Here is a 22,246-nt window from a genome sequence, read left to right on the forward strand (position 1 = left end):
TGGCCAACAGAGAAAAATGGACAGTAATTAACTATAGTTGTGATGGAGAACTCCGCTGCAAGTTCAAGAAATTGGAACTCAGAAGTTTTTGACTGACAGGAAGAAATTACTAACCTAAGTTTCAGTCAGGGCTGTGAAATTTCTGATTCTTACTTATGTGAATTATGATTTTCAGCTAAATCAGAAATGTCAGAAAAAGAATGCATCCTACAAGTGTTTAAACCTATCAGCTGGATCTGAACATAGGGAATCAAAACCATTGGTCAAAGCTAAATCTGACAGAAATCTCATAAAGTTAATCACTACCAAATGAAATACGAAAGCTTCTTGATCATATAATCAGCTGTCATGACTTTCACACCATAATAAAACAAGCATGGTGTAACTTGCGTAGTCTGATGGTATTTATTAACAGTTAAAATATTTTCAAATTATAGTGGGGGTTCCCACCATCACCTTCCATTAGCTTGCAGAATGCTTCAGTCATCAGTAGTTAGCCTTGCTGTTGTTGTTGTTTATGATGATGATTATTTTTAGCAACCTAGAACATAATGCTCTGCTGTGTATGTGTCTGTATAAGTATGTATTCAATGGCCAATTTGTGCTTGCCTGCCCATTCCATCTGTATGTAGAGACTTCTCATACTTTTCACAATTTTCTGGTCTGTAGTTTACTCCCAATCTCATTATACCTTTGCTTCCAGCTAACTCACACCACATAGATTCTATGCTAGCAGACATAACTGCAGATTCAGCAAAAGCTCTTTTCGTGCTTAGGTTGCTTTTGATAAGATTATAGGATTGACACCACCACCACCACCCCCCCTTCTATCTTCCCTATCTTTCCTAAATACATTATTATACATACCACAGTGGAACTTGTCATCCCCAATTTCCAGGTGGCACCACATTTCTGTTAGCCCTATTATGTCAACATTAGTTGTCCTAAGCAGGAGTTTATATTATGTCATGCTTTAATCTGTTTTTATGGCCAGAAGTATTTAAACTGCATTGGTAATACAGTGATCTTAATTTTCATAGCAGAACAAATTTTACTTTGTAAAAAGTTGCTGTGGTGTTGCACTACTTTAAAACAGATTGACTTGCCAAAGTTTTAATTGCTAATTTGTTTAAAAGATGATATTGCTATGATGGACTATTTCAGGTTCTTCATCAGAAAGCAGGTGATCTCTCTAGAGAAACACTTAGACAAAAGCTTTAGCTATATTACAACACTGAAAACTAAATCTTCATGTACTGCATGGCAGCTTCCATCAAGTAACTTCTTTACAGCTGTTTTGTCTACATGAATTTTACAGTTTACTGTATCAGAGTTGACTGTAGTTTGACTCACATGACTGCTAAATACAGTTAATTATAATATTTGTTTTAAAGTGAATAGTTATAAAGTCTTCTGACCTATATGGCCATGCTGAATTATAAACATAAGCCATTTAAAAAATACTGCTTAGTAAAGCTTCATTTGTTATACTAACTAGCACTTACCACTAAGCAATTTTTGCACACTTTCACTTGCAACCTGGGATGCCGTGTATCCTTGTAAACTAACAATTGCTGGATCAACACCATAAGAAAGCAAAATTCTACATGCTTGGACGTTTTCCTCTCGAGCACATCTGTGAAGTGATGTTTGTCCTAAACCGTCTAATGCATTAACCTGAAATACAATTCATATATGCTAATGAAAAGATGTTTATTAAATTTGGTAGTAATTATAATATTTTCAATATAAAGGAAATATTAGCATGTGCAAAATTCACATGTAAAGAAGGTGGTTCATTGATTTGCAGGATGGGAAAAAAAAAAAAAAAAAAAAAAAAAACATCTCATGTCCACATAAGTTAAAAATACTCAACTTCATTTGAAAATTACTCAATAAGATATTTCCCCCTGACAGGATTAGAACTTTGACCTTATCAACCTGGTCACAAGTAACAAATCCACTTGCTGCTACAGGATTTTAACTTGCTGGCAGATCTGGGAATCATTTTGACCTAAATTTTTTATAGCTCTTTTTATTATGCTCTAAATCTACCTGCTCAATCAATAGTAACACAACCTTCCATAAAAATATTGACACCTGGCACAATGAGTTCACTGATTCATAGTACCACCATATCCTGATCCTGCTGTTAGCATACAGTCTGTCCTCGTATAGCAAGATAGTTGTGTTCCTGGAAACCCTCGTGCAATGCAAAATCGTGCAATATAAACAACAGGCCCTATGGGAAAAGTAGGGTTAGGTGCCGGCCACCCAAGATTGAACACACATTTGTTACCAAAACATTACCAAACACAATAAATAATCGTAATAAAATACTTACGTATTTTATTATGATTAAAATACGTAATAAAAATATTATAATTTTTTATTATTATTTTATTATAATATAATATAAAATACTTACATATTTTATTACGACTATTACGTAATAAAATATTGCTAATGCTTTTGCTTCTATCGTAAGCAAACTTGATTTTTGTTTGATTTTCTATCCAAACAGATGACAGCCGTTCCATCTCTTCCAATTCTTTGTGTCTTAATCTAATGGATTTTAATTACACTGAGTTGTTCTGTTCCTGCTATGAAATTTTTTATTTTCTCTGCATTCTTTGTAATTCTCGGCGTTGCCTCATTTAGGTCTGAAAGCACGTGCAATATCACATGGTCTTTCATTTCGCTCAAAGCGTTTCACAATTTAATATTTTTTCTCTATCGACAGAGGCGGACTGGCCATAAGCCTGACCGGGGAAACCCCGGTGGGCCAGAGACCGGTGTGATTTTGGCCATAAACGCTAGTATGAGGCCACTATAAATTTTCCCGGGTAAGAATTAGATCCAGTCCGCCTCTGTTTATCGATATTGCTTTTCTTTTTTCTCTCTGAATCTGTAGTGTCTTCACCAGGACGCTTCCTTTTCACACCTTTTAAGTATTTTACTCATTTTTAGGGAATAAAGCACAATTACAAAATGAGGAGGCACGCTTGATACACATAAACAAAGCTGTGCGCGTGTAGCAACTGAATAAACAACACCGTAAAGGCAGAGATACACTATTAACACCTCACATTTTACTAAAACACATTTCTAGGGGTGACTACCATAAAACAATAAAAACAATTTCCAGTTGCGTTTCGGCTAGTGGAATCTGTTATAAACTGATAGTAAACTCAATCTAATTGCATTTGCGATTATACCGATAGCTGGAATTGTGTTGGTTTTACGTTATTATGGTGAAATGTGTTTCCCCTTCACTGATATAAAAAACAAATACATTTTCAGAATCTTCTCTTAATTCTATCGTGTTGCGTTCGGTTGGGGTGACTGTGCGTTCGACTGCCATTTCTTGTAAACACGAAGGCGAATCATGCATAAGCGAATTCGGTTCGTGTTATATAAGATATCGTTCCCCTATTTATAAATCATGTATGATCGAATTCGTGTAATATAAACACGTGTTATACGAGGACCGACTGTACAATGACTTAAATCAGGATTCATCATATCAGGGTGACCTTTTCATGATCCTTGAAGTCCAGTCAGAATATGCCACTCGCACCCACTGCACTTATATCCCATCAACAATAAGGTCCAATGCACTGTCTTTTGATATATCCCCTTGCACACTACCATTGTTCTGCAGTGTGAAATGACTGTGGCTTATCTGTTAAGACTACGTGATTCTTTTTTCCCCATGGTTCCACTCGCATCTACAAGCTGTCTCCAGCCACAGTAGTGATGTTATTCAGATGCCTCCTGGCTGCTAAACTAAACTCAGTACACTCCAACAGGACAGCAGGATCCGTAACATCTGCAGCAGCATATCTAGTACAGACTATAATTGGAATTTGGGGAGTAAAATGTGTACAGAAAAGATAGACAGGATAAGAAAGGGGGGAGGAGGGGTTATGCTGTTAATTAAGAAAAACATAAAATCAAAAGAAGTGCATCCAGTTGATAGAGATGGACAGTGCACTGTTGAGTCAGTTTGGTGTGACATAAGCACAGCGAAAGCAAAAATAAAGAGTAGGAGTGTGTTATAGGCCTAATGACTCGAATGAGTATAATGAACAATTGTACAGAGAAATAGAGTGGGCTATTAAATCAGGATGTCTTATAATGGGGGATTTTAACTTCCCAGATATGGACTGGAATTTGTGGGTTGGTGATAGTACTAGTAGTGGCATGTGATGCAAGAAAGCAAGTGTATGAGCTTATGTAGTATCAGCAAAAAAAAAAAAAAAAAAATCACACCATTCCCTCCAAATGCCTGTCCAGTTCCTCCTTAAATTTATTTAACCTATCAACTTCCACAATGAAAGATGGAAGTTTATTCCAGCAATTAACTACCTGCTTGGCTAAAGGCAAATTTCCACACATCTATTCTACATCTGTCTTTTCTTAATTTGAATTTATGCCCCCATAGGGTCACAATCTAAACAAATGGAAGGATCCCATCAGAATTCAGCGTGCTCAACCCATTCAAGGTCACTCACACACTAGTAAGACTTTTGTGTATTTAATGGGTGATTGTTTTCTGCAGCAGCATATTCGGGAGGCAACCAGAGAGGGTAATACTCTTGACCTGGTTATCAGCAGTGATCATTTGTGTATCAGGAATTTGCAGATAAAGGAACCACTAAGTGGCAGTGATACCACTCTACTGATGTGGGATTTGCTTAAAGATATAATTACAATCAGGGATAAAGGAAAGGGTTTTTGCTTCTGTAAAGGTGACTACAGTGGTCTCAGACAGTTTTTAAATTCTGCACAGTTGGATCAACTGATGACGTTACCAACAGCAAATCTAAGTGGGAAGCATTCAAGGAATTAAACGTGGAAGCTACTAAAAGTTTCATACCTATTAAGAAATATTGTTCAAGGTTTAGACCTAAATGGTTGTCAAATGAACTGAGACTCATGGCAGACAAGAAAAATGCATGGGATGCATTTAAATTATCAGGCAACAAAGAAGCCTATGGAAGATATAAGCTAGTCTGTTATCAAGTCACAAAGGCAGTTAGGCAGGTGAAGGCAGATAATGAGAAATCTTTGGCAAAGGATGCTAAGAAAAACAGCAAGGATTTCTTTACTTATATAAACTCTAAGAGGAAGGGGATGAATCTGATTGGTCCAATTGATAAATGGTTCGAATGTTGATGATCCTGCTCAGATAGCAAATAAACTAAACTGAATGAGTATTTTGTATCTACATTCACACATGACGAGTTATTAAGGATTGAGAATGCCAGAAGGTTATCAAATTGTAGCAGGGTGCTTAATTATTTTGTAATAACTGAGAGGAAAGTGGAGAAGAAATTGTTGAAGTTAAACATAAGAAAAACACTTTGGGTGGATGGGATCTATCCAGTTATATTAAAGGAGGCAGCAAAGGAAGTAAGCAAACCTTTAGCCATAATTATGAGAGCATCTTTGGACTAAAGGGAGGTCCCTATGGACTGGAGATGTACAGATGTATTCCCAATTCACAAAGGGGGATCGAAGGGTGACATGAGTAATTACAGACCAGTTAGTTTAACTTCTGTTCCGGGAAAAATAATGGAGTCACTGGTTAAAGATGCATTGCAGGATCATTTAGACAAGACTGCAGCAATAATTCAGACAAAGTATAGGTTTGTTAAGGGAAAGTCTTGTCTTACAAACTTGATTGGATATTATGATGTGGTTACAAAGGAACTAGATGCAAAAAATAATTTTGATATCATATACTTGGATTTCAGGAAAGCTTTTCACACTGTTGCACATGGAAGACTACTGTACAAATTGGAGCAGAATGGTATTAAGGGGAAGTTGCTACAATGGATAAAAGGATGGTTGAGTGGGAGAAGACAGAGAGTGGTAATCAATGGGTGCTGCTATTCGTGGACTAATGTTATTAGTGGAGTCCCACAGGATTCGGTGTTGGGTCCACTGTTGTTTTGTATATTTATAAATGATATTGGTGAAGATATATCAGGCTTAATGTCGAGGTTTGCAAATGATACAAAGGTTGGCAGGGTTGTTAATGACAGTAATGGCAGTGTGCTACTGCAACAGGATCTAGAAAATTTGGGCAGATGGGCTGAGAAGTGGCAACTGAAGTTTAATATTGACAAATGCAAAGTACTGCATATGGGTAGAAGTAACCCCAGAGGAACATACCAACTGTGTGGTACTACACTTAAGGTGGTAGAAAATGAAAGACCTGGGGGGAATGAAAGATGCTGCATGAAGTTTAATATTGACAAATGCAAAGTACTGCATATGGGTAGAAGTAACCCCAGAGGAACATACCAACTGTGTGGTACTACACTTAAGGTGGTAGAAAATGAAAGACCTGGGAGTAATTGTGCAGTCAGATATGAAGTTTTTCGGACAATGCAGACAGGCTGCCAGAGCAGGTCATGAGATTTTGTCAATGATAAATAGGAATTTTGCTAGCAGGGAAAAGAAGGTGATTGTCCCTCTGTAAAAGGCAATGGGCAGGCCACACCTTGAGTACTGTGTACAGGTCTGGAGGTCTCATTTTAGGAAGGATGTAGATTTGCTTGAGCATGTATAGAGAAGGGCAACAAGATTGGTGAGGGGAATGAAGGGATCCTCTTGCCAAAAGAGGCTTAAGTTCTGTAAATTGCAGCGGATGGAGACTAGGCACCTGCGAGAAGATGATTGATGTGTATATGGCCTTGAATGGTTTGAGCATGCTAAATTCTGATGGGATTTTTCCATTTGTTCAGATTACGAACCCAAGGGGGCATAAATTCAAATTGAGGAAAGACAGATGTAGAATAGATGTGCGGAAATTTGCCTCTAGCCAGCAGGTGGTTAATTTTTGGACAAACTTCCATCTGTCATTGTGGAAGTTGATAGGTTAAATAAATTTAAGGAGGAACTGGATAAGCATTTAGAGGGAATGGTCGTGTTAATTTTTTTTTTTTTTTGACTGATGCTGCATAAGCTCATATGCTTGCTTTCTTGCATCACATGCCACTATTACTACTACTACCCCACTCAAAGTCAGTTAGGTCATGGTTGGCTCATTCTCTCATTAAATTGCACACACAATCCCTTGGTATTTGGTAACCTGTCTTATACAGGGTGATTCACTACCAGTGCAACAAACTTGCAGGAGGTGTAGGGGGCACAAAGACGAATCAGAATCACATAGCATTGCAGGGTCCAAAATGCCTTCATCATGCGTAGAGGACATTGAATGGGAGGTCGCGTGAACAGTGATCCCGCTGGAAGTCAGCATTTGCGAACCAGTTCCCGAGGTAGTAGGATGGACGAGTATTCAAACGTTGAACTGGCTGACATACACCTCGCGTATGGAGCTGCGGAGTGTAACGGGCACGCCGCTCTGTGCTTGTACCAGGAATGTTTCCCGCACAGGCGTGCTCCTCATCATACGATTTTCGCACGTGTGTACAGAAGGTTATGTGAGACTTGTTGTTTCACGAGAGGTACCATGAATCGAGAGTGAACAACGTGGATGCCAGACAATTAGGAGAATTTCCTACGTCTTGCAGAAGGCAATCCGAGTACGAGTATACTTGAGCGATAGGCCAACGATTGGGTATTTCCCAATTCACTGTATGGAGGATACTGTCAACAAACCAAATGAGTTCATATCATCTGCAATGGTCCAATCATTGGAGCCTGCGGATTATCCACTCCGGAGGACTTTTGCTACTTGGTTTCTTCAACAGAAACGGTTCGCAAATGCTGACTTCCAGCGGGATCGCTGTTCACACGACCTCCCGTTCAACGTCCTCTACCGCATGACGAAGGCATTTCGGACCCTTCAATGCTATGTGATTCCGATTTGTCTTTGTGCCCCCTACACCTCCTGCAAGTTTGTCGCACTGGTAGTGAATCATCCTGTATAACATGACACGGAAATATTCAAATTATTATGTAAATTACTGGGGCTTGTTCATATCTGTATGTGAACTTGTTTGTAGAAGTGAGTTCAGAGGCCACTTCGCATGTTGTGCAGTTTAAAAACCTCATGAAACTTATCAAGGAAAATTCCTACCCCTTCTGCCTGAGAAGAGCTAACTACAGCTTCAATTAAAAAAAAAAAGGCTTCAAAATTCTTCAGCTGTTGCCAGGACTGAACCCAGACAGATCCAAACAAGCAGCAGACAGCAATGTATCGTGCTGACTAGGCTACCATGGAAGACCTCAGGAAATATCCCTGCATCTGGGTTGTTTGTTGTTGTTTGGTTTTTAGGAGCATTGGCAACTAAGGCCATATTGCTCTGGGGATATGCGGTGGTCATTCCCTGACCTTTCCGCATCCTCCGCATTTGGTAGTCACCTGCTCGAACCCTGGTCTAATCAAGAAGCGTGTGCTACACACTTCTGCTACTGCCCACCTGTCCCCAGCCTGGGATGGACGTGTGTAAGTACATGCTGCTTTGTTAGAGTGGTTCCAAAAGATTCCTTTGAGCCTGCCTCATGTCTTTGTGTTGAACATCTCTGCAAACTCAGTCGTGTAGGCTGTGTTGGTTTGTGAACTTAATGATGTGTTGTATGAGTGGCCTATTAGCAACAGCTAGCAAAAGGTCACCCGGAAATCTGCTGGTTGGTTGGTCGGTTCCCATCCTTGTTGCATGGAGGCAGGCCATCTCCTGTACACAATCAATTAAATCATGATTTTTGAGCCTCTTGCACAACCCTGGAGTTGCAGTGAGTGTGCCCAGTAAAGGAAAGGAGACAAGAGGGAGGGGATGGATAGATGCTTAAAAAAAAAAAAAAAAAAGTGCCTCAATCATAATAAAATATAATCAAATAAAAAACAAAAAAGAAAATAAAAAAATATATAAAACAAATTTTAAAAGATGCAATATACAAGGAATGAAAAAATATTTCAGAAGATAGAAATTATATTTAATACTATTGGGGATGGGGGGGAGAGTAGAAGTTAACAGATGACAGAGGAGGCAGAGGAATGTTAACAGATGACAGAGGAGGCATCTCCTATCCAAGAAAAACTGCAGGGTTAGCACTAGTGGGAACTACGCTCTACACATGCTGTCTGACATGGGCTGTTTAATAGTCACTGCTATGCAGATATGAACTGGAGTCATGCCACGTTCAGAAAAGGCTGCAATCAATTCCCCAGGTGGCCAGAGTTTGGATAGGAGCAAGTGTTCTGTCCAACCCTCGTTCACAGCTTGGGTGGCAGCCAGGAGTGGTCTGTCATGAGCAGGGGAGAGATGTTAACAAAATGACGGTTGTGCTATAATTATACTATTATGTTGTTAGGAAGGGGAAGACACTCGGTTAGTACAAGGACCAGTGTGAAAGTAATGCCTACTAATTTTTTGCTTTCAAATGTGCCATCGTAGATCATTTCGCATGCTGCTGAGTGGTCACCAGAGGTCTCTAGTTTCACTACACCAAGTGGTGCTGTAATTGGTCTCGTGAGTGCAGCATATGGATAGTTCAAAATGGTGGATGTTACAGATATACGTATCAAAAAACGAGTGGTAACTGAATTTTTTACCAAGGAAGAAGTGACACCCATCAAAATCCATACGTGTCTCAAAAACGTTTATGGTGACAATACTGTAGGTGTGAGTACAGTTAGACATTGGGTAAGACATTTTAAGAGTGGAGAAAGTGACATTGCTGACAAGCCCAAAAGTGGCCGGCCAGTAATGTCAGTGACAACAGACAAGAGCCAGATTGATGTGCTCATCAAAGAGGACTGCCGAATCACATGCAAATTGTGTGATGCAGTAGGTATAGGGAAACCTGCTGTGATAGCCATCATAAAGGGACTAGGCAACAACAAGGTTTGCACTCAGTGGGTAAAAAAAAATGCTGACACATGAGAACAAAGAAGCCTGGAAAGTCACCTGCACAGAACTTCTCCAGTGCTACAAGAGTGAAGAGGAGGTTTTTCTTTCACCCATAGTCACGGGTAATGAAACCCTCACTATTATAACCCTGAAACAAAGTGACAGTCAATGGAGTGGCACTATCAAAATTCACCAAGCAAGAAGTTCAAAAGACAGCCTTCTGTTGGTAAAGTCATGGCAACAGTGTTTTGGGACAAAGATGGGGTTTTGCTTGTTGACTTCTTAGGGTGTGGCACCACAATCACCTCAGATCGATATGTGGAAATGAAAAAGTTGAAAATCTGCATCCATAAAGTTTGATCGGACAAACCTTAATTAAGTTCTTCTTCTCCATGACAATGCACAACCCCACACCAGTCTACACACAGAGAGACCATTGCAAAAGTGGGGTGTATTGTTCTTCCTCACCCCTCTCATAGCCTGGATCTTACAACTTCTGATTATCACCTCTTCAGCCTGCTGAAGAATGCACTCCGTGGAACCCATTTTTCGGATGACAACCAGCTCAAGCACAGTGTTTGTGAAGCCCTCCAGAGCAAGAGTACAGGATTGGAATACAGATTTTGACTCAGAGAAGCTGTATTCCAAATTGCATAAAAACGATGGTAACTTTGTGAAAAAATAAGTCAGCTTCTGACTCAGAGATGCTGTATTCCAAATTGCATAGAAAATGGTGACTTTGTGAAAAAATAAGTGTTTATTAATGAGGATTAATTGATGTAAAAGGCATAGTTGTAGGAATTAAATTTTCTGAGAAAAAAATATAGGAGGCATTACTTTCATATTGCTCCACATAGATGGTGAGAAGGTGTTTCCACAGTCCAACACCATAAGGAAGGGTGTGAGACAATGGAAATGCATGTAATACTGTATGCTATCTACCTACGAGAATCATAACGGTTGGCATGGATTTGCCAGACAAGCTGTCAGGATAGTTTAAAGTCTAAAATAACTCCTAAGTGCTTTAGAGCCATAACATTAGGTATGGTATTGAGGGATCTCGATACTTTATCAATGGGCACCGGCTCGAATTAATTTTCATTGACATAGTTTTGGTTTTGTTTGGGGAAACTGCTAGTTTATATGTCATACACTACATAGAAATTCTTTCAAAACCTCATTTGAGCTTTTTCTATATATGTTGAGAAATTTCCAGGAACAAGGAACATCAAATTATCTGTATATGTGACCATGCTGGTATTAGCAAATTTTTTATAACACCATTCGTCAAGCACTAGATTCCAACGGCTGATGCAAAGCAGAGCCCTGAGAACAATACCTGGTGGTAGTTCTTCCAATTTATGATACACAATTATTTTTTTTTTACAATTATTTGGAATACAGTGAAATATAACTGCCAGGTGCTCAACATCTGGTAAGTACGGTCCTGGCACCTCCAAGATCCTGAGCTGGATATCATCATTCTTCTCTTTCTTGGTGATTCCCTTCTACTCCTGACTCTTGGTTTTGCACTCTCTCTCTCTCTCTCTCTCTCTCTCTCTCTCCCAAAGTAACTCAGAAATTTTTTTTGGCTGGTGCAGCATAAGCCTCAGGCTTCCTTACACCATATAGCTAATAATAATAATATTCCTGAAAAGTTTTGTAAACTCCCACTGAATGATAATTCTCTCATAGGCACTGAAGGCATTATCCCACCACAGCTGGTCAAATGCACCTTTGAATTAAATGAAAATGCATAATACATATTTTTGTGTTTTGTTGCAGGCCAGTTCCAAGGTCTTGTATATAAGGCATGCTCAGCCTGACCTCATCTAAAGCCAAATTGATTAGGGGCCTGAGTACCTTGAGTCAAAAGAGTTTCTGTTCTTCTTTGGGTTACATATATTTTTTGAGCACTGGGAAAAAGCCAATCAGCTGAAATGAGCCAGGATCAGTTTTTGGTTTGTCATGCCTTTTCTGTATAATTTTGATTTGAGTGGTGCTTTGCATCAGATTTTTGGGAAGTTGCCTTCAGAAATGTTTCGCTATGGAATAATTTGTGTAAACTTTTCACCATCTCACCCTCAATCACCTCGGCAGATGTTGTTTCTGACTTTGCTGATTGCTCCATCCATTGTTTGTTAAGTAACTTCCAGTACTATTTGTGAGGTGTTATAATTCTAATTTTACTGATGAGCTGATTTACATTCATCAGTTATGTTTTCTTTATCATCTTTAGCTATGTTTTCATCTTCATCTGTTTAATATTTTATCTATAGAGTCTTCCTCAGGCAGTCAGTAGTTTCCTGGGAGTCTGCATGCTATGTGAAACTAAATATTACTCCAGGCTGAATCTATTGGTGGAAAATCTGTATCCCAGACCCCAGGTTCACCATTCACTGGCATTGTGACTAATTTTCTCCAAGTATTTTTGCTTTTGTAGCTCTACTGCTTTTGTGACCCATGGAGTTCTACTGGGGGAGACAATTCTCGTACACCTGTTTTCTGAGATTGGCTTTTTCATTTTTCCACCATGGGAAAATGTGTCGGTGGTGTTCCGAGCTCTCATTCCATCAATAACAAGGATGAGTGTGTAATCTTTGTATACGTATCATAACAGTTCAGTTTTGATATAAATTTACAGAATATAAAAATATTTACAGATGATTGCAAAATTGCAAAATAAAACCTACTAGTAAAATTGTGGGATTACAAATCAATTTGCTTGTAATGTTCTCAAAAACATGAATCACTCTGCAACTACAAAATTTATGGATAATTCTTTGCAGTTATTAGGCCTAGATGGAGAATTAACATACAGTGAAAAATTACATTTTTGTTAGTTACACTGCTCTGCTTATGATAAAAGTAGCCTCTGCATTACAAGGTTCCCTATCCAAACCCAATCCCCATTATTTGCTTAGCTCATGACTTACACAGGCATGTAGAAACAGTTCAGGAGAATTCAAACAAAGTTAATAAAGTTAATTCTTGTATAAAAAAGATCTTTGTAAAAGCCCCTATATATGGAGCTATTCAGAGATATACAAACTAGTGTGTCACTTCTGCAAGTCTATTTTGACAAGGCAGGGAATATGGTTATACAGGACGCTGTTTTAAGTCAAAACTTTTGATTCTATAAAAAAAAGTGTCGATGCTTTAGATACTGCAGCTAATGGTGCAACAAAGGAAATTCTATCCAATTCTTCAGTTAGAAAACACTAAAACTCATTCTGTTTAGTTACCAGAATGTTTAGAGTTTGGCTATAGAATTATGGAAAAAACTCAATGTGGAGACATTCTTTGAGAAGTGTAAATGAAGAAGCAGGAAGAGTTCAGTTAGAAATTAAACCATTCCTGGAGATATAAGAGAGAAAATAAGAAATAAATTTGATAAAATTTTATAAAATAACTGTGATTTCTGCTGATTACGAAAACCATGCTCTAGCCTAGTGGTTTTCAACCAGGGTGCTGCAACAGCATTCCAGGGGTGCCACGTAATTTGGGTTTAAGTTACTTAAATTTTTTTTTTTTTTTTTTAATTTATATGTTTATTTCATTATAAAAAGGTGTACAGTATCTTTTTAATTTTGTGGTGATCTATAATAAATGTTTACTTAGTACCTCTGTATAAAGAATAAAATTATTATATATATATATTATATATATTTGTATTATGAATTGTAATTTTGTTTATAGTTATATTATTGTAATAACTATCATATAACTTATATATATATATATATATACAGTGAAACTTCCCTTTAACGGACAGCCATGGGGAACGAAAATGTGTCCGTTAGAGAGAAGTGTCCGCTAACAAGAAGTCTGAGGGAGAAAAAAAAAAAAAAGAAAGAAAAATCGTTAAACATTTAATGTAAAATTAAATTAAAATATATACAGATTTTGCACAATATTTTTGTAAATAATATACATACAATTATGCTATGCATATTATGACTTTATCTTAAGAAAAATGCATGCAGTAATCACTTATTTTCTTCAGCACCTTCTTCCGGCTGATAATTTTGTTTTCAACATTTGTTTGGAGTGAAGAAACCATCGAAAGTCCTTCAGTATCTTCTTCAGCGGCGAAAAATATTTTTAAACGTTTGATTTGTATGAGCGCTTCTTCTATTTTCATCGGTGGTTCGTCGTTAATATGTTCTTCGACAGAATGACCTCCTTCCATTTCTTCATCCTCGTGAGGAACTTCTTGAAAAATATCGATGATAATGTCATTGATATCTAGAGCACCATCTTCTGTAGTGAGGTTTGAGTCTATATCTTTGTAGCCAGGGTCACTTGTAGCGGAAATATCGTACATTATCAATAGATGTTGAAGTTCTTGCTCTTCTTGGTGCTCCACATTGCTGTTCACAACTTCAATTTTTGCATTTGAGAAGCCAGACTTTACAAAACAGTTCACGACAGTTTGTTTTCTAATTGCGTTTACTGAAGAGGAAATCCACTGAATCGCATCTAGGATGCTGATTTTCTTTGCAAGGTCACTCGCACATGTTACATCGTTCATGTTTGGAATGAGATGTCTTAAAACACGTTTTCTGTAGTGAAGTTTAAAATTTTTTATTATCCCTTGATCCAAGGGCTGACACACTGCAGATGTGTTTGGTGGCAGAAAACGATTTGAATTTTGGACAGTTCAATGTGCGGGTGAGATGCAGCATTATCCATGAAAAGAATAATTTTTCTGTTTTGACGAATCACGTTTCGGTTAAAGTGACTTATCCATTCGCTCATGATATCTCGTGTCTTCCACACTTTTTTATTAGACTTCCAGTCAACATTATGCCCTTGAAACAACGAGGATTGTGGTTTTCCTATAACAAGAGGTTGTTCAAAGTCTCCCAGCATATTTGTACACAATAGTACAGTCAAGTACTATTGTGTACACAATACTAAGTCAAGCGTTCCTTAGAAATTTTTCCGCACTGGCACTTTTCATTTTTTAGACTCATTGATTTTTCAGGAAGAGCTTTAAAAAACAACCCTGTTTCGTCGCAGTTGTAAATATCCTTAGCTTCAAAATCATGACAAATCTTCAAATTTAACGGTCCACCCTGTTACAACTCCAGTATCAACAGATCCACCTTTACCACTTACGGTTTTCCAAGAAATTTTATGCCGAGTTTTGAACTTGTCTAGCCATCCCACAGAAGCTTTGAACTCATTTACTCCCATAGATTTCGCAACCTCTAAAGCCTTTTCCCTAATAATAGGCCCATTAATGGGAATTTTTTTAGCATGTGCGCGACAAAACCACTCATACGTAACATTGTCAATTTGAAGTCCAACAGTTTTCGGGAATGATTTTTTAACCTGATCATTTACGTGTTGCCAAAATTGTTTGAGCAGTTCATTTTTTTTTTTTTTTTTTTTTTTTTTTTTTAGGATGTTGCTTACCTGCGTCTTCCCGATTTTGAATTTTGCAGCGAGATTGGGAACACTATTTTTTTGCCGATCATACGCATTAATGAGTTCGACTTTATCTTTTAAAGTTAAATGTTTACGAGAAGACATTGTGCACTTCACACGACACTGAACAAAACTGAAACTGAAAAGACAAAAGGCCGACCATATTCTACCCCCCCCCTGCACACACCGAATTCATCAGAAGTTTTACACGTGCCTTAAAATTCTTGAAAAAGGGTTTAGAACCGCGACGTAAACCTTGATAAAATTCAGAATCGGAAATAGAAAATAAACACACGATTGAGGCAATATGTGGAAGAAAAAGTTCCTAGAAAAAGGGCCGTGAGCTCTCCCGCAGTCCGTTATGGGGAGATCAAATTAAGTGCTAATCTAAACAAAACAGTGCAGATTGCCTGTCCGCGTCCGTTACAGAGAATGTCCGCTAGACAGAAGCTGCAAACACATTAAAACCAATGGAGGTGAGTTGGGGAATTTGAAAATGTCTGTTGTAGAGAGATGTCCGTTAGCGAGAGGTGTCCGTTAGGAGAAGTTTCACTGTATATATAAGCTAAATTAAAATAGAATATTGCCAGTAGCATGGCAAACCAGCAGAGTGAAAATGAACTAACCAAATAAAATAACAATAACAGAAAAATATGGGAGGGGGGAGGTAAAGAAGAAAAGGCTTCCGTAGCCGAGTGGTCAGGAGCAGAAATGCACTAGCACACACTCTTTGAGTAGACTGGGGTTCAAGCCCCTGACTTCTAAATACGGTCGATTTGCCAACTCGCACTGGACCAGCATGGCAGATTACGGTCCATTTCCCTCAGCATGAATTGTTGAGGAGGCTTCCACCCTGCAGTGGGTTGATAATGGCTGCAATTTTTAAAGAAGAAAAGAGTAGTGTTGAAGCAACGTTCCTAAAATAATTTAAAAAGTTAAGCCAATTAAAAGAAATTTAGCGGTGCCCCGATGGCACCTGTTTCCGAATTATGTGAAATCTCGCTAAGGTGGAAACGTAAACTAACAACATTACATGATCAAATAAACTAAAAATTAATAAAATAAAATAAAATAGACTGACCATTATGCCCCATCTCGACAGAGGACCACGAGGCCAATAATAGTCAGGGAAATGCAGTAATTCAGGGAATTACTGCATTTCAAACGCTAAACAAACTCATGCAACGACAGGACGATACTAAGATCGAACTGCCGATGCAATACATTTGCATAGCGATGGTCCTTATGCAGCGAAAAATAATAAAACAGAAAGCCTAGTACTCGCATGGCCAAACCACACCCACTGACAAAACAATAGTTGAACTGAAAATACAGTCGAACTTCCCTATAACAAATTCGATAAATCCAGCGAAAACATTCGTTATACAGAGAATATCTTTTTTATTAGAAATTTAATTTAATTTTTATCTAATTAGAAAATGAAAACGAATCTACATTTATTTTTAATGTATTTTATTTCAAAAACACTTATTTAAATTACGTTTACACAATTTTCGTCGGCAAGTATCACAAATGTTAAAAAAATCTGTAATTTTCATTTGCACAGTACAATTAAAAAATTGTCTGATTCTCAAAGAAAACCTCACATTTGTTCAGAGCATTAAAAACATTATCAGGAACATTTTCACAAAACTGTAGACTCAAACGAACCGTTAATTTCTTCATGATCATGGTTGCGTCTGACACTGTTCAGCAGTATTTCATCTTCATTTGGATGTTCTGCTGTAGTCAGATCTTGATCTACATAAACATAACTATCCAGTGTTATTTCATTTTCAATGTTTCCGGATGATTCTAATAATGTCCAAAAGTTTTTCAGTTGTGAAAGGGGTAGTTCATCTTGTTCGACTTCTGTATTCAATGCAAATCCCGCTTTTGAAAAACAATTTTGAATAGTGTATTTGGTGACATCGTTTGTCCAAACTTTTGCCAGTTCAGAGATGCAATCTCTAAGGTTAATAGTAACCTCCAAGTTTCTATTGATAATTGATTGACAATCTTCATTATATTGATTGACGCATTGACAAGCTTCATTATTATTCTCTTTCGATGATGAAATTTAAAGTTTTCAATAATGCCTTGGTCCACTGGCTGGAGTTTTGACGTTACGTTTGGTGGTTAAAACAACTTCACACTTTTAAGTTTGGCAGAAATACTGGCAGGATGTGCCGGACAGTTGTCAGTTACCAACACGATTTTCCTTTTTTCTTTTGTTATACGCTTGTCTAGTTTTATATCCATTCTTCAAAAATATCACTTGTCATCCATGCTTTTTTTATTAAAGGTGTAGTCAACTTCCAAAGATTTTGTGCCTCTAAAACATCTTGGGTTTTTTAATATTCCAATGACTAAAAGCCTTAATTTTTCACTTCCTGTCATATTTGCTCCAACTAGCACAGTGATTCTTTCTTTGCTTTGTTTTCCGCCAAAACATTTATCATCCTTAAAAGCAAGTGTTCTATTTGGTAAACATTTAAAGAATATACTGATTTCGTCAGCATTAAAAACATCTTACGCTCATATTCTTCCAAAATCTTCTTTAAGGTATTGTTCCTCCAACTGTTGCAATCTTCTTCGCTTACATTAACACTTTCTCCACAAATAACCTTTTCCACAATTCTGTGGTGCTTCTTAAATTTATCTAGCCACCCAGTGATCGCTTTAAATTCTGTATGTCCAAGGGACAGTGCAAATTTCAGAGCTTGCTGCTTAATTATTAGGCCCAATATTGGGATATTCTTTTCACGTATCATTTGCACCCATTTTAGAACAGCTTTATCAACATCTTCGTATATACACAACTTAATTCGCTTCTTGTCTGCTCCTCCTTCAATTGCATTTAAAACTGATTCTCGATTTTTTTTAAAATCGTAGATAAACTGCTTGCAGGTATGCCATATTTCTCCGCAACATCTTTTTTCTTAAAACCCTGTCTTAACAATCTTTGCTTTATCATTAATACTTAAACACTTTCTCTTCGACATTGTTTCCTCAAATTTAAAAATTACTCGACTGCAGCTCTTTCCAATACATACACCGCAAACTTCGCTGCGCTGGCCATATAGTGAATTGTTAGTACCGCCTACTCATTGATGTTCGCTTGGAAATTCAACAGTATCATGTGACCTTTCCTATCAATCACTTTGAAGAAATATACAACTTTGTGAATTTCTTTTATTCTGCCTTCATTCATACGTACACAAAAGAAAATTTATGATTAATGTATGCTGTATGTTACTTTTTTAGAAAAAAAAAAATACAAGAGCATATAGCCTATGTGACTGATGATGAACGAAATAAAAAAAATTCATGAAAACCATCTACAGGGAGTCCAGTTAGATGAGAACAGACATATCATATAATGATTGACAGGAAGGTCATGTGGTACAGTTGAGATGAGAAGCAAATGTCACTCAGTAGGCGTTATTAAAACCGACTATGGTAGCATTCTATGTATTGCCACCGCAGCATGCTAAAGGTTTACCGCAGCAAATTTCGTTTTCCCCTGAGCCAACATCAATTTACAAATCTACCCTATTTATTGTAAAGTTTAAGACCACTTTTAAGAAAACCCATTTGGTTTAATAACTGTAACAAAAATGAAACAAAGATCCTCCTACGGGCATCAATGGCCACATGTGTTCACTAAAAGGATGATTATTTAATTCCAGATGCTAATGCGCAATTTCGGAAGGAGGCAGTATATTTGAGTGGCTGTTTAGCAGTAAATGCTTGAAAATCTTCAAAAATGCTTTCACTAATTTTTTTAAAAATTCGTTATAGAAACACTTCGCTATATGGGGTTAATTTTACATGTAATTTCGTTTTAAGGTGCAATGTTTTGCAAAAAAATTCATAATATAGAGAAATTCATTAAATAGAAAGTTCATAATAGAGAAGTTCCACTCTATATAGCAACTAATTAGGCTATAGACGTCGGTACAAGTGCAGCATTAGCCATACTATTGGCAATATTCTATTTTAATTTAGCATATTATACACAACATGTGGCAGATTGTGTTTTTCTGCTGCCACTGATGGATGATAGCTTTTTCTATAATTTTTGTTATTTATTTTAATATATATTTCAGTAATTTTTATTTCTCTTTTTAATTTTTGGATTAATTTGATCATATATATATATATATGAGAGAGAGAAAATCAGATATAACAAGCAGAAAATTGAGAAAAAAGCGCCACAAAACAAAATAAATTACTTAGGGGTGCCGTTATTAAAAAAAGGTCGAAAACCACTGCGCTCTAGCCTTTAAAATGATTTTAGATAATAAAACCAGATTTACTATGGAAAATTGTTGTCTACTATAACAATGTTATTCATGTGCAAGTTGTAAAATGATCCACATTCTAAAACTTTTCAACAACATTTTTTCTACGTTTAAATGTTCAACACAAATAAACTGTAATTATATACAATTTGTTTTTTTTTTCTTCAATTTTTTTTTAAATTTGCACCAGCTGGTGCAAACTTAAAAAAAATCGTGGAAACGTATTTTGCATCCTGTAGGAATAAATGCAGGTATCGTGAAAATATCGTAAGATGAACCCAATACACATTGGGTTTTTTTTTTTTTTTTGTAATTCGTTCCAAGTCCTTGAAAGTTGAAAACTTTGCTATATTACTTATTTCGATTCAAAAATTTTTGAATTTTATAGCACATATTGCCTATTTTTTAGTGCATATAATCCAATGGCTAGTCATAAGCATATGGTAATTTATTTAAAAATTACAACCCTATACTACTGCATAACCTCACAATTCTACATCATTATATGTTATTTGTTAGCAGCAGAACCACTTTCACTAATATTTTTTCTTTATCATGATCGGTGATATTTTAATGGTGAAACTGAAAACTGAACTACTAAGGGCCAAGCATCACTTTAGCCAAACCAAAACAATGCTAGCCTAGGAAAAGTTATTAAGTAATCCTTTGTTTTTATGGGAGAGCACTTATTTTACATTTTGTAGAGCAATTACGCATGCCAATATTATTAAAACAGTCATTGCATATTTCTTTCTTTCTTTTTTTTTTTTTTACACGTAAAAAGTGTGTGGTCATTAAATAATGAGACTGCATGCACAGTCACTACACACCAAGCACCACCTGTGCAACAAAGGCACAGCAGTTGACCTTGAACCTTTCCCTAGTTGTCTGCCACATCAAATTCCAACAAGCTCATCTGCTCTGCAGTGAGACAAGTTTTAATTACCATGTGCTTTTCAGTTGTCCAGAAAAATTACAGACAAAAGAATCAAAGGATCAATCTCAAATTTTTAACAAAACTAAAGAAAACACCAACTGAAGATTGAATTATTACATTAATTTTATGAGGAAGATATTAGGTCATGAACGCATGTGTTTGAATAGCATAAAAGATTTTTAGAAGAAAGAGAATGTGGAAGGTGATAAATGAACAGGCCATACAGTATCCATGAAAACTATGTGAACCAGTTAAGGATATTGATTAGAAGTGATCATCATTTAAGCATTAGAGTGGTTGAATCAGAACTTGATATGGGCAAAGAAACAGGCATATTTTAAATGAAAATTTAGGCATGAGGAAAGTGTGTGTGCACGTGCGCACACCAAGGTGGTGCCAAAAAAAATTTTTGAATGAAGGTGAAAGAATGAGAAGATGTCAAGTGCCAAGTATGATGTTTTGATAAAAACTGAAGATCCAGACTTTCCGAGTACAGTAATTACTTGAGATAAAAATTAGCTATTCCAAGTACAGAAAGAAACTAAAAGACAATCAATGCAATGGAAGACAAAACAATCCCCCAGACCTGTTAAAATAAAAATGAAATGGGTTTCTTCGATATTTCTTCGATTTAGGAATTATTATGGCTGAATCCCAACAACTCAAATCAAACTGCCAATCAAGCATATTACACTGAGGTTCTGACAAGACTAAATACAGGAACTCCCCGACTTACGAAAATTCGACTTTACGCAAGTTTTTGCCGGCCAGTGCAAATTTAAAAAACTCGTGGAAACGTATTTTGCGTCCTGTAGGAATAAATGGAGGTATCGTGAAAATATCGTAAGGTGAACCCAATACACATTGGGGTTTTTTTTTGTAATTCGTTCCAGGTCCTTTAAAGTTGAAAATTTCGCTATATTACTAAGCTATTTATCTCTCTAAAAGGTCATTTTTATAATGGAAACTGCACTATCCTTTCATTGTTATAATATGTTCCCATTACAAGAATCAATTTTGAACGCCTTTGTGATATTTTTCTAAAGCAGGTTTCTGGAGGTCACGACCAAAAAAATAATAAAAACAATTTGCACTTTCCGGTTTATTGGGCTTTTCTGTTAGTGCATATAATTATAAATGGGTAGTAAACACATCTTACCGCATTTGCAATAATACCAATAACTGCAATTGTGTGGGTTTTTATGCTATTATGGTGAAATGTGTTCCCCATCACTGAAATCTTCAATCATATAAAAAACAAATTTTCAGAACTTCTCTTCATTCCTATTTATTTATTACAATGATGAAGGGAAAGCAACCAACGAAAAGTGCAAGTGGTGGAAGTACCAGGAAACGAAACAAAATTGATTTAGAAATGAAGGTGAAAATGTTTAAGAAGTATGAAGCAGGACAAATTTGTCATCTATTGCAAGGGAATTAGGTCTCGTTGCTTCAACAGTAAATACTATTTTAAGGGATAGTACACGTATAAAAGAACATGTCAAAGGATCAACGCACTTAAGATCAACAGTGATCACCAAACAGTGTTCAGGTGCTATATCGAAGATGGAACAGCTGTTAATAATATGGATGGAAAATCAAATTCAGACACAAGTGCCCCTGAGTCCAATGGCCATTCAAGCAAAAGCAACAAGTATTTATAAAGATATTAAGGATAAGTACTGCGAACCCCAACTCAAGTTCGTGGCAAGCAATGGTTGGTTTAATGGGTT

The 22,246-nt window shown here is 36.8% G+C and overlaps 1 protein-coding gene across 3 annotated transcripts in view; it reads right to left on the minus strand.

Moving 5' to 3' along the window:
* Nucleotides 1–22,246, minus strand: part of Tnks (tankyrase) — a 637,218-nt gene that overhangs the window by 438,171 nt on the left and 176,801 nt on the right. For all 3 annotated transcript variants that reach the window (XM_090377953.1, XM_090377952.1, XM_090377954.1), the window contains exon 10: nt 1,506–1,677. In XM_090377953.1, coding sequence (XP_090234079.1) covers nt 1,506–1,677 — 172 coding nt within the window. The remainder of the gene's footprint in view (nt 1–1,505; nt 1,678–22,246) is intronic.

Source organism: Mastigoproctus giganteus, chromosome 7 (assembly GCF_048544385.1).
Source record: "Mastigoproctus giganteus isolate SK-2022 chromosome 7, ASM4854438v1, whole genome shotgun sequence".
Taxonomy (NCBI): domain Eukaryota; kingdom Metazoa; phylum Arthropoda; class Arachnida; order Uropygi; family Thelyphonidae; genus Mastigoproctus; species Mastigoproctus giganteus.